The following is a 13,845-nucleotide window of genomic DNA, read 5'->3' as shown; positions in this document are numbered from 1 at the left end:
TCAGAGTTATGCAACTCAGACAGACCAATTTACTCACCCTCTAGGCATGAAAAAATGTCAAGTCTCTATGTATATCAAAGTCTACATAGTTTAAATTCATCCCACTGCCTTGGATGGCATTATGATAGTTTTAAATAATGATGCACACATACAAAATGCATATTCAATGACATCCAATAACTACAGTTGAGATAATTTTCTTCATCAAGGGACATTGTGGCTGAAAGTATGCTATCACTTGAAGTTAAGAGAGTCATCACAGGATTATGTAACAGCTTCTGCTTTGACTGAAAGACTCAATGAATAGACTTTTTGTTTTTACATACTTTAAAATGCAGCTCACTTTAAATGGCTGTTATTTATACAAAGAGGGTAATATCATGACACTAAAGCTATGAAGTCATAACTTACCCACATGAACTCATTTATCGTACAACAAAGACAGTGGTGCTTCAGACAGAGCAAAATTTGCATGTTCTCATAACTCACATCTAGTGGCTCGAAGGAAAACGGAACAGAATCCACTTAAGAAATCATTTCTAATTCATGAGTCTCTCCACTGAAACGTATCTCATTACTGCATCTTTTGTTTCAGTTCAAAAGTTCTGCTCTGAAATAAGGCAAACAGGAATACATGAAGTAGATTATTGCAGATCATACTATACTAACAACAAGGAATAAACATTTAAAGAGCTGTAGTTCACAGTAAAAAGCATATTGTAGATGTTAGTTTAACCAGTGTTCATGGTCTTTGAAGACGAAGATGACAGACTGGTTTTATTTTGGACTCTTTTATTGTGACAACACATATTCAAAGCTAAAAATTGTAATAAAAAAAAGGTGGAATTATTTTACAAAACATTTCGACATACTAAAACACAGAGAAAATACAAAATGACATGCTGATAGTGTAAAAATACACTTTCTGACATAGTTTTGTTCATTGTGAATCTACTGCTTGTTTCATTTAAAAAGAAATTCTCCAGCATTTTCATAGTGTTTAAAGAAGGATCACAATATGCTGTAGAACCTGAATAAATCCTTTTCACATTCAGCAAAATCTTTAAGGTCACAGTAAAAATTTCCTGTTTGGGCAGCTGACAGCCTACAACAACCATCAACTCATATCTCAGTCAGGATGTCTGTGTACAGGTTACATGGCTCATCTACAGAAAACAGTTCTTTTGTAGAATTACATAGTTCAGTCAGAAAACAAAACATTCATTGGTATTAATAGACTTAGTATTACACAGCGCTATGTTTGGTTTTGTTGGACTACAGTAGACTCTTTTATGCCTCGCTGTTGCACACACATTACACTTTGGTCAGGAGTGTGTGATCCTACAGTACATAAAAGCAGTATGAGTAGCTGCCAGATGGTGTGCTAATGGTGCGTTAGTCTACATCACTTTGGTTGGTACAGAAGTTGGCCAAAACTATGAAAATGAAATCCAAGTTATAATAAACTGGAATTATCCTTAAAGATTAGTAGCTTCCTGTTGCTTTTCAGTTCTGGTTCTTTCTCAGAAAAAAAACAGAGCTCCAAATTTCTCACATTTTGTTGTCAGGGATGCTGCACATTCACTGTTCTTAAGGCTAAAGGCTCAGTCAGTCTTAAGGACGGATTTTAGTGGGAAGGTGTTGCATCCTAGTGGTCTGTATGGTCAGTATCCAGCTGAATTTCCCATCTTCCTTTTGTCCGACACCGCCACAATGCAGCCTTTCTCCTTTTCCACGGCATTGACCACATTGACGAAGAATGTCCAGTCACCGTTTTTGTGTCCAAGACCATAGAGGCCATTCATCACAGACTGAGGGCACACAACACACACATGAACACATTAACATGGCTTATCCTTCCCACTTCAGATTTCAAAACTGATTAACAGGTAAATGAAATATCTTTGTAGGATTATGTCCTGATAATCTCCATCAGAATTCATGAACATAAATAGAAATTTTATTCTTTAGACAGACATCACAGTCCAGTGAATTTGAATTCCATTAATGGACAGTGAGGATGAAAATATGAATACTTCACCTTGTCGAAACCAGGCTCAAAATTCACATTGTTCTTTGAATCAACAAAGACTATACAAGCACTGATGGCATCTTCCAGACTCATCCCCAGCCACAGGTGATTTATTATAGACTGCACAAAACAAAAGAGAATCATGTAAGCAAACAAATAAGAGACTAGACAAACAAGAATGCAACCACAGCTAAATTGAGTTACCAAGGCCACTGCTGAGGTGATCAGGCTTCCTCCCGATCCACCAATTATAAGGATTCCTCCAGACCCCAACTCCAGTATTACTGGAGTCATCGAGGAGGGAGGCTGTTCACCTACGACAACAATTAGACTCTATATGAGACTGTAAAGAGACTAAATGTCTATGCTAAGTAATGTCTTAAATTGAGTTGGCTCGGGTTGAAAGGCTATGTTTATGTCTGGGACTTTACCTGCCCTCACTGTGTCTGCTTTCCCACAAAAGTCAGACAGCTCATTGTTGAGGATGATGCCCGTTCGTGGAGAGTAAACACCTCCTCCGAATCTATAGAACAGAATACAACACAGTAGACTAAGGGGATTAATATTATATCATAGTATAATTTCCTAATTTTCCTAGTAAGACAGTGATGTACAAATCTTCTTTTTGAGGATCCTTCCTGCTCACAATTGGTTTATAGTGCTGGTGGCAGAGACAGCCAGTCCATCTTCATCCAGGACAGACACATGTGTTGTCCCAATGTGATCAGAGGAGGGTTTCATGTTGTTGTAGTAGGAGTTGTCATGGGTGCGGTTTGAAGAAATCATCCCTCTGATGCGATTAATGAAGGAGGGATCAATCAAATGATCTGCATTCTGAAAGAAGAATGTCATGATGAGACAGCTCTGAAGCATCGTATATAGTGCTGGGTTAAGATATTATGCATACACTTTATCTCACATGGCTGCTTTTTCCTTTCTCCTTAATTTTCTTCAGTTTTTGAAATTCGCTGATTCACTTTTTTGCTGAGTCAGATTAGAAGACTGACACCACTTACATGTCGGTACTGACACGGTTATGTGCTGAACTATTTATTTGGCTTGGACCAGTTGGTCAGGCAATAGTCTGATACATAACTCCCATGCAAGTCCAACCCTCACTCTGTTTTACCTTCCACGCTGCAACCCTGCTACATAGAAATTAAGTCAATATACTACTAAACTCTTTTCTCAATTAAGTTGTGGTAGGAATGATTGTGGTTTTGGTCAAAAGGTTCTATGTGTGAGTAGTTAGTATGTTTCTTTTAGACTGATAAGTAAACAGCTGTTAGCACTAAAGTTGGTTATGTACTGACAGCAAAAACTTACATATAGCACCTTTAAATGTAAATTAACATGTTGTCTCTGAAGTCACTGTGAACTTTTTCTGAAAAAAAAAAAACAGATCACGATCTTTCCCGAACCTTAACCAAGTGATGTGAGTACTTAAACATAACCATAAAAATGTTTGATAATGCTGTAGGCACAAGAAGTGGAAACTGATCTGCAGGACTGGATATTTTAGCAGAAAACAAACGATGTTGTCTGTGAACATATTACTGAAAAATTTGCAACTAGCCAAATACCAGAAAATTAACTAAGTTTCCTCATTATGTTGATGGAAAACATAATCTAGCTGCAGTTACGTTTCCTTCAAAACATATTTTCTGTTGCAAATTAGTTGTAGATGAATGTAATTTCCAGGAGACAGAGTCGCTAACTTTTTGTCTGCTGTTTGAGGCTGGGCGGGTGGCGTACACTGTGTTTATCAGAGCTTTTTCTATGAAACACCAAAACAGGGTTGATGAGAACAGCTACTGCACAATACAGTAAAGATCATAAAACCAAAACAATGAGCTGAAAGTCACTAAAATGCTCAACTGTAACATTAAACTGTAAGCCAGATCCCAACCTTTTTGTTGTTAAATTCAGGATCAGTAATGCTCCTCCTTTGTCCATTAGCAAATTTAACTGCCTCTATGTAATGATGGTACATCTGAATTCTTTGGTCACCATGCACAGAGTTTGGAGTCAAGGAAAACCCTGCAAAAAAGAGAACAACAACCAAAGTTATAACTTTTTTGTTCTCCTTTTGAGCTTTCCACTCTTTTTGTAATCCACAGTAAATTATTAGAAGCTAGAATCTCATTCAGTTGCAACAGTAGATCATTTCAAAGGATCATGAAAAAGTCATCACACAGTACATGAAACCTTTCATAAGTCCGAGAATGAAGGCAAGCAGGGCGCCCCCAGCAGGTGGTGGTGGAATGTGCATTTTAGTATCTCCTAAAGGAACTGTCCATGCATCCTGCACCCGCACCTTGAATGCCCTCAGATCCTCCATTGTCAATGTCCCACCTAAAAGAATCATGTAGAATATAAAGACAGCTTATTTATCTTAAATTATACTTGCTTTTCAAAGTTTCTTTTCCAGTCTGTTTAAGTATACACCCCCAGCTTGCCTGGCCAACAGCATGTTGTCATTGCACCAACCTGCAGCTTGTATGTCTTGGATTAAGTCTTGTCCTATCTTGCCACTGTAGAAGGCATCTGCCCCTTGCTCTGCAATGGTTTCCATGGTTTCAGCAAGTTTAGAAAACTTCAGGATGTCTCCTTTGCTCAGAACAGTTTTGTCCTTTTTGCATAAAACTTGCAGGGAACTGGAAAAAGTATCAATGTAAGAGCACATATTACAACATGTTATAAACAATGAATATTGTTAAATACTGTGCAGGAATTTGTTTCTGCATCTGCGCGCACACTTTTGCTAAAGTGGGCTGGAGCCAAATGCACTGTTTCAGGCTTTTCACATCACACTTAACCCCCAGCTCACCCCTTTTTAAACCTTGCATTTGGGGAAAGCAACATTTCACACACGTTTGTGAAGGAAGTGCCTCTGTTATCTGTGGGTCTGAAATGTTCTGCTGAGAACAACAGCGTGAACCTTTTTTTTGGCTTTTTTTTTTTTTTTTGCAAATTTTTCCTTAATCCAAAAAGTGCTCAAATGAGCATGCCGCCCAGGCTAAACTATTATGCAATGCGAAATCCTCAAAGTTAAATACTCTGAATTAATTGTTAACCAAGGGGGGGGGTTACATAAAACTAACATGAAATGACTTGCACAAAGGGATTTATGGGAGAGCCCTTTGTTCCATGATTCCTGCAGTCATATACAGATGAGAAAAGTGAGGGTCACAGCCCCTTGTCATTTATCAGTGCCCTCAAACATTTCTTATCTGTTATTGGAGACCTTTAAAAACTTACAGACACTAAGCAATAAAATGAGAAGCTGTACCAGAGAGATGACTTTTTCACGAGGCCTCTCACAAGCTTGTTGTTCAAGACCCTTTCCAGATAGTCTGGCACAGGGATGCCGTCCCTGGCCAGTCTGATTGTTGGCTGAAAAAGCTTGGCCCAGGGCAGCTTCCCATAGAGTTTGTGAACTACCTGATAGCCCAGCAGCTCTCCAGGAACGCCGATCCACTGGCTACCTGCAATTCACAGATAGGAAAACAGTGCAGCTGCATTAAACAAATAATGTAAACCAGTGATGAAAACTTCAGGTGGACTTAGTGTGTGGAGACGATGTGTATTATCTGCTACCACACGTTAACGGACGACCCTGCCTACCTGTGGAAAACGTGAAATTGGTTGGACAGTCCTTTAACAGGTTAGGCTTGAATGACTGTGGGACAGTCTCTCTGAAGTTGTAGACTTTAACTTTGCCTGAGAAGAGAACAACCATTAGAATAACAGGCCAACTCAATGATGATAATTTAAGAAGAGATAAAATTCAAGTTGCAAAAATGATTGACAAAACCCACCTGTTTTATCTCTTATAGTGAATATAGATCCTCCTCCGATCCCCATGCTCTGAGGATTGACTACAGATGTGCACAGAAGAGCTGCAATGGCGCCATCTACTGCCGACCCCCCCTGCTGGAGCATGTTCCTGGAAAACAGTCATTTTTCACTCCAGTTTTGGTAAACATGAGAACTCATGGTAAGTCACCAACATATTTACTCATGCTCAGACACACATTTACACATATTTTAACAGCTACATGACATGAAAGTAGATCTAAGCGTCCTATGTTTCAGGGTATGAGTGCTGCCAAGAGACAAGTTTAAACCATGAGCTGGAAGTCACTGGATACAGTGGTGCTTTCTTTTCTTTCCTAATTTTTTTTTAACTTGACTCATGAGGTAAACTGTCTTTCTCAGAAATTACAACTCATTTGATTTAAATCGGCTTGTCCAACTTAATTTATACTACACAACAGAAACAAAAAATCTGAAACCTTTCTCAGAAAGCCCTGAATGGGTCTTTTCACTAAGAAGTTGGCATGGGGTCATATGTGTTCACTAAGTGACAAGAGAAGGCAGTGTTGGGAATGTTTTGGCTCTATGTACTTTGGGTCAACCCAGAATCCTGGACTCTCATCAGGAGGCAGAACAACGTGTAAGACTGCATAGACAGGGCAATGAATGCAACAATTACTGATACTGGTTTATACCTTTTTACACCAGATGCCAAAAGTTAATTAAGTTTTGAGCAGGGATAAAATGAAATCTAGGATGAAACAATGAACTGATGCTACAACTTGTATGCACTGTGTGTGTGTATATTGTATGCCGGTGTATATTTGTGTAACTCTCTTTATAATCATCAGTTGTATTCTTTAAGACTTTATCTCATTGCTCATCAGTAGAAGGAATGAACCTGATCAGTGCATTTAAGTCACAGTCTGCATCTGAAAAATGTCTTTCATCACTCAAACATTTTGCCTGCTGCCTCAGTGCACCTACCCCTATCACTAATGGAGCTCATATTCATTGTCTCTGACATGAACTGGGAAATGAACCCCTGACAAATCTTGGCAGGGGACAGATAAAACCTCTCTGCTGCTGTGAAAACAAAAGCCGGAAAACTTACATGCACATTCCAGAAAAAAAGGAGAAAAGCTCCACCTTTGTTCTATATTTAAAGTTACTGTGATGGCAGATTGATTGAGTTCACATTAGCCTCACCTCTGAATGAATAACTGCATCAGAGTATATAAGAGAAAGAGCCAAGTCTCTTCACTCATTAGAAAGACTGACACCAGTTAGTGGGTTTAAAAACCTAGTTTTCTCTTACAGTCACATCAACAGGATAGTATGAAAACAAATTTGCAGGAGGTGAGGAGAGTGAATAGCATGTCCACACTCACTTCTTGCAGGTATTATCTCCATTCTTTAAACAGAGCCTACCAAATCTCTTAAACTGCTTATGCCATTGCTAAGTTCAGCTTTTTATCTGCACCCAGGAGAGCAGCGAGTATAACCTGATTGCCTATTGAGTTTTCAGAGAGTACAATTATTACTGTGAATAAAAAAACCCACACATGGTGAAAATATATGTATATTTCTAGTAACATACAGAGGCTTGACTTAACAGAACTGTCAAATTTCCAAAAAGAAAAAAAATCACTCCTTTTGTGAGGTTTTCGACGCTGTAAGTCGAGAACAGATTATTTGCCCTCCTGTTGAACAAAACTTTTCCCGTCAGAAAACCCACTTACCGGCCAATCTCTGAACAGCGCTGAGAGTCCGCAGACACAGCCGCTCGCCTGAAGCTGCCGCTGGAACATCCTCTGTCCACGAGCGAGGCGATGCAGAGGCAGATGAGGGCGACAGCGCCGATCAGACATGATAGGATAAAGCAGCACACCTGCCAGGGCTTATATTTAGCCATTTCACTTTTCTTCTGTTGTGGAGACCCTTGTGGTGAGGAAACTGTTGCTGCCTCTCCGCGCGCGCACTCTCGCTCGGTGAATACTACTACACTACTGCCTAATCCTCAATGTGCGTGTTCTCGTCCTGTCTCCATCAGCCACTACCCTGAAGTGAAAGTAGCACTGCAGTGACCATACATATGTGTTACTCCACATCCTCTACGCCCCCCGACACCCATACTTTGGAATCATGACGCACGCGTATTCCCATTTCGATGTCATTTATATGAATGTCAGAAACACTTTAAATAAGAGTCATGCTTTTAAGAGAAAGGCTGCGTTATCATTTGTCAGAGCGCGTCTTTGAAGCGTTTAACAACTTATCATTTTCATTGTTGTGCAACGCTGGTGACGCTCTCCAACTCTTGCCCTCTTCCAACAATGAACTGAGCCACAGTACTAGGAAACGCAGCCTGCTCCCCGTTCGACCATTATGCTTGACGTGAACTCCGTGTCACTGACACAGCGGAGACTGGAGTCTTTAAAATGAGGCCTCACAGATGCTAAAACCACATCAGGCTGCTGTATATAACTCTGCCTGTAAAGTACTGTATCTTTAGTCTTTGTTTATTTATTCTTAACAGCAGAAGAAATCAGATCATTTACTTACCAATACAGCAATGGAATAATACTCCATTCTAAGTAAAATTACTGCATGAAAAATCCTACTTAAGTATAAGTACATAAGGAAAAGTAGTTTACTTTTCTTCTAGTAATAAAGTAAAAGTATTGGTTTGGTCCCTCTGGCTGATACATCAGTATGTGTGACACTATAAGATGAGTAATACTGAAGCATCAGTGTGTAAGCAGGATGTTACTTTTTACAGCTGCTGGAGGTGGAGCTGGTTTGAAGTACTTTATACACAGTTTCAGGGACACCAGATGGATCTGAGGGCTTCAAAGTTCTTAGACATAAATCTGTTTTCACTTTAAGGAGTTTTTCTCTAATTTCTGATTTTTGGTGAGATATTGGATCATTTGAACATTTACTGGAATGAAACCATGTGAGAGGTTTAGAGGGAAAGATATCTGTTTAATGGAGCTGTTAACAACTCACAGACATCTGAAATGTGACACTGACTACATGCTGCTCTTACAGACGTCAGAAGCCAAACAGGTTGGAGACCACTGGTTCAGTGTGATTTATTTCAAAAACTTGTTGTATTATCTAATCTCATCTTAATAGTAACCAGTAACTAATTGATTTTAATTATTAATTAAATAAATCTAATGACTGATAAATAATATAAATGAAAATAAATCAGGGAACTGTATCTTCTGTAGTAAAAATGTACAGAACAATGGTTTGTAATCAAATGCCTCACAGAAACTTGAAAACTAAACTGAAAGTCAGCCAGAACCATTTCCAACTATTGTTTTGACTGTTTCCAGCTCTCAACAAATTACAAAATAACATCTCAACTTTTCACCCCACAAAACCATCAAAACAACAAGAGTGGAAGCTGCAGTGCTCTGCTGATAGATATAATGTACCTATCCACCCAAAACAATCTTGTGTTATAAAGTTATCAAGCTTAAAGACACCCGAGCCAGCAGCATTTTGGGTAAAAATAAAGGATGATATGAGTTAGAGATAAGGTGCTTTTATGTGTGTGGGGTATGTGAAGTATGCAAAATGTGCCAGGAGCAATAAAAATAAGATGCACCTGTGCCTCTCACTACAGAGTCCTGATTGTATGGAAAGATTTAAGATCAAAATACAAATTTGAGTTTAAGCGAGTGCATTTTCAAAATTAGACCCATTTTTTCCCAGTGGTTTGAAACTAACAGCAACAAAAGCATTGCAGCTTAAACTGGTCCTGATTATTTCAATTAAAAAAAGAAGAAGATTGAAATCTCCTTAATCTCACCAGTCTGCAACATTTGAACTGACATGTCCTTGAGTAGATTAAACTTGGTGAACTAGGGAACCAAAACAGATCTGAGAACATGGAGGTGCTGTACAAAACACAATGAGCTTTCATTGTGTTTTTGATGTTGCAGCACACGTTGGCAGGCCCAAATCTTAAGATTCTCCAGATGGCCAAGTCTACCCTCAAGCTGTGTAAAGTGGCACAAGCCCAGACTGGGAACATGGCTCTCATGAGGACAATGCCGCTGCCAACACCTCAGACAGTCTATCTCCGAACCTGAATCTTTTTTTTTTTTTCCTCAGCTGGGAGGTGACCCAAAATAGGGGAGAACCAATAAAATTAGCAAAGAAACCACAAAGCTCCACCCAAACATATGAGTTTCAGCTCTGCAGATGGATGTGGCAGACAAGACTGAGCAAGCTGGTATATTACCAGGTCTGCAAGGGAAGAAGGGAGAAAGCCAATCTGATAATCGAAGCTAATTGCACATGATCCCATATAATTAGCCTGTGGGAGAAATAGACAAAGCCTTGTGATTTATTTGAATTATCTGGTAAAGGTGCTGTCATATCCTGACCAATAATTTGCATCGGTGTGTTGGTGTTTGTGCTGGAATTCACACACCACACAATCATTTATACGTCCTGAGGGTGTGTTAGGATCAAAGGACCTTTTGGCCTTAACCCAAATCCATTGTTTGCTTTTAATAGTCCTTTCTGTAATGCTGTATTATGACTCCTGTGCATTTCCCTTATCATGACTGTAGTGCCCTCAGCTCATTACTGAGAGGATATGTGCATGTGTAGCGCTGTGTACTCCAAAGTGTGGAGTGAGACAGGAAGAGAATCTGGGTGATTGATCCTAGAATCATCATGATATGGTTGGGCATATCCAGAGTAACAACTGTTACAGTCTTGGTCTACCGGGACACAGAACAGAAGCAGCAGCCCAGGGCACAAACAAACAGGCCATGAAAAACCCCGAAGGCATTCAGTCTAGTGCCCTCAGCATGCACTCTCCCTGGTGGCCAAGTGTGTCTGTCGCTGACCAAGGTGCTGAACGTGCTCTGGCAAAGCTGGCATCGCCTGTCACTGTCCTGGGTGCTGACCCTCAGCTGAGGCAGAGCCCCGGAGAAACATGTGAGTCCAGTGCCGTGGGAGTGAGCACTGCCACTGCTATTTCTAGTAAGCATAAACATGATCTTGAATTGGATTCTACTTGATAGTAAGTTGTTTTGATATTGACTGCAATGCTAGGCTTACCTTTAACCTCAGCAGAATGTGTTTAGTTTTTTCTTTTTTTTCCCCTTTTATTATTTTGGGAGATTTTCCTTCTCTGAACCATTGGTCTTAGGATAAAGTGGTTCACATGTTATACAGATTATAACGCCAGCAAGTTTTCTTTTTTTTTTTTTTTTTTTGGGCAATACAAATAATATTGAGGCTGACAGACAGATGAGTTACCAAAATATTTTTCTTTTTGTTTTTAGTGTAGATCACACAGCAGTAGTATATTACCAGGCCAGACACGTGAAGTGTGTCTACAGCATAAATATGTTTGCAGTTTGAATCAGTGATGCATGCATTTTGTAAAATGTTATTTCAGTGCTGAAGGAGAGCACATTTATATGATTTTAATGCATTCTGTCCAATGCTGCCTATGGCCAGTTGAAACTCTAACACAAGGGGGAGATGGTGTGTGCATTTTCAGTTTGTAAAGTTCTTGGCTCCTCTATAGGTTTGGTGGCACCTATAATTTCAGTAGTTTGGTGAAATGGTGAGTCATTTAAACTGGGAATTGAAGTCTTAAAATTGTAAGTCATAATATGAGATAAGATTAAACATTAAAATTATTTAGACAAAATTACTCCTTTTCCAAGAGACGAGTGCTTATAATGACATCTGCTGTAGCTGAGTTTGTAAATAGCAGGGATAGTACAGTAACTAATGACCTTTACAAGACCTGTAAACATAAAACCTAGCCAGAAAACACATGTATGTTTATGTTAATTAATGTTGCATTAGCTTAGTGTCACGGCAACATGACCTATTTTTTCATAACAGGGTGCAAATGCCCACAGCACTGCAATCACAGAAAGTTGAGTAATTTGGTTTATTTTCAATTATGAAGCCAATTAATCTCAATAAAAGACAAGACACTGCATGCATCATAATTAATATCTTCATAGACGAAAAGCACACGGAGATGATGCAGGGGCATATTTTGCAAGGATACCATACTGTAGGTCGTTGTGTTCCTATAAATAGTGCATAGTTATTATTCTGCCCTCACTGCGTCATACCGACCCCACCCCCCCCAAACCCCCACCCACCCAATGCCAGCCCCTGCTCACTCACATCCAGCATCCTATGTGAGCGCTGCACCTTTTCAGCTCTCAGTCCACGGGCTCTTTCATCCACAGTCACATTCTTTTCACTTCCTCTTGCAGTCTGTAACCTTTTTATTCTCCAGGAGAATGATTCATGATCCCTAACAGTCGCTCGTCTTGTCTTCGCTAATTTTGGATTATGTAATTGTTAACATGCATTACAAATCACTGGGAGGCTGATAGACAGATGAGTGACCAAAATATTTTATTTTTTTCCCCCCTCTGAGGCATAAATAGTTCCAAAACAATTTTCATCTGGCTGAGTCACCCCGAGGAGCGAAAAAGACAGGGAAATGTAACAGGGCAGCAGGGGCACGATGGAAGGGTAGATTCAAGATAATTCAGATCACACACCGTTTTCACAGATACTGCATCATTCCAGAAATATACACTTCTGCCATGTCAATGCAGTGTCTTTATGCAGCTATATTTTTGTTGCTGTATGCTGAAAAAACAGCCACAGACACAAATATATTAATAATAAAATGGACTACATTTCCATGCAAATTATTTTTGTTATTTCACTATTTGCTGCGTTTTATCAAAGAAGTAAGAGAGTGTAAACATTGCAGAAATGAAAGGAATAACCTTGAATTACTTTGAGATTTGTAAGTCAGAACATTTATTAAAAATATTATCGTAGAGTAACAAAGTAAAAAAAAAAAAAGCTTTTTACTTTTTGTTGCTCATTGGTAAACATTCAGTAGTAAGTTAGAGAAGTCTTTATTTCCCTCCTTTCATCGACCACATTCAAAGTGAAACACGCCTGCTGTGTCTGATAACAGTAACACTGATTGAACTGCACCAGCCCTCCATTTACTGTGATGAAACCATTATTGGAGTGGGTGGAAATTAAGTAGTTTAAGCTCAAAAGGAATTAACACCTCCCTCGTCCAGCTGTGGCTGATTGGAAAGAAGTACATGAACACATCACCGTGTCCTTTTTACCCACCCATCTAAAATAGTCATTGCAAGAAAATGGACACTTTGGTTCTGAGAGTTTTGTGTGTCCAATGAACTATCAGCTGTCAGACGACAAATGACTAAAAATCCTTGGGTGACACAGTTGTGTAAAAAGCAGCTATTATACTATTCATCTTTTGGGTTACAGCTAATCTTAGAGCAGATGTTGTGTTTTAAAGGGTCAGTTGTGTTTAGAATTTGAAGCTGCTGCTGGTGCTTTCCCTTAATTTCCTTGTTTAGATTTCTTCTGATGAGGGTGTGCGTGTTTACAGACTTAAGCCCTTTATCAATACAGAGTATGTGAAGTTTACGCTTGCGTCATTTGGACTTTAGACGTGGCAAGTTGAACTCAGGAGTTCAGACTTCTTAGAGGAAGAGGATTTGCAGTTGGGACAACAGTGTTCTTGCTAACATCACCTGTTTATATACAAATAAAGGGCCAAGAATAAAAGAGGTATTAACTGTCCATTTGAAAACATGAACCTCAGCTTGATCTTCAAACCAGTTTGGCAGCAGCAAATATTACATTCAGTCTCTGAGATGATTAGAATCTTCCAAATGATATTTCATCTGGACATCGGTTTCAATTACCGAAGTGCTCGCTGAGATAAGACTTCTTGAGAGCTGGGCTGGTTGTAGCCGGGCTGCCAAGACCTCTTCACCAACTTGCAAATTCTCACCTTCGCATACTATTTTTTTCTTGTAAAAAATCTGAAAAGGTAATTTGGTGACACAGCGACAGTCGGCCAAGTTAAAAGTCAAAACTGGCTTTGAACTCAGCATGTGCTCAGGCCGGGACTGATGAGTGCAGAC

The 13,845-nt window shown here is 39.4% G+C and overlaps 1 protein-coding gene across 1 annotated transcript; it reads right to left on the bottom strand.

Annotated features, from left to right (window-relative positions):
- Positions 1 to 775: 775 nt before the first annotated feature.
- Positions 776 to 8,098, bottom strand: ggt5b (gamma-glutamyltransferase 5b). The gene is made up of 12 exons (XM_018671328.2): positions 7,594 to 8,098; positions 5,854 to 5,981; positions 5,660 to 5,755; positions 5,325 to 5,520; positions 4,523 to 4,689; positions 4,241 to 4,387; positions 3,942 to 4,072; positions 2,679 to 2,866; positions 2,464 to 2,555; positions 2,237 to 2,346; positions 2,042 to 2,152; positions 776 to 1,811 (listed from the first exon to the last, which is right to left on the bottom strand). The coding sequence occupies exons 1-12, from the start codon at positions 7,764 to 7,766 to the stop codon at positions 1,665 to 1,667; spliced, it is 1,686 nt and encodes a 561-aa protein (XP_018526844.1). The 5' UTR covers positions 7,767 to 8,098; the 3' UTR covers positions 776 to 1,664.
- Between the last annotated feature and the right edge of the window lie 5,747 nt (positions 8,099 to 13,845).

Source organism: Lates calcarifer, linkage group LG9 (assembly GCF_001640805.2).
Source record: "Lates calcarifer isolate ASB-BC8 linkage group LG9, TLL_Latcal_v3, whole genome shotgun sequence".
Lineage (NCBI taxonomy): Eukaryota > Metazoa > Chordata > Actinopteri > Centropomidae > Lates > Lates calcarifer.
This window is presented reverse-complemented; position numbering and strand designations above follow the sequence as displayed.

Excerpts from the sequence above, each read along its gene's own strand:
- ggt5b (XM_018671328.2), bottom strand. The coding sequence starts at position 7,766 with ATGGCTAAATATAAGCCCTGGCAGGTGTGCTGCTTTATCCTATCATGT. Across the intron at positions 5,982-7,593 it reads CGCTGTTCAGAGATTGGCCG|GAACATGCTCCAGCAGGGGG; the intron begins GTAAGTGGGTTT and ends ACTGTTTTCCAG. Across the intron at positions 2,867-3,941 it reads CTGAATTTAACAACAAAAAG|AATGCAGATCATTTGATTGA; the intron begins GTTGGGATCTGG and ends TTCTTCTTTCAG.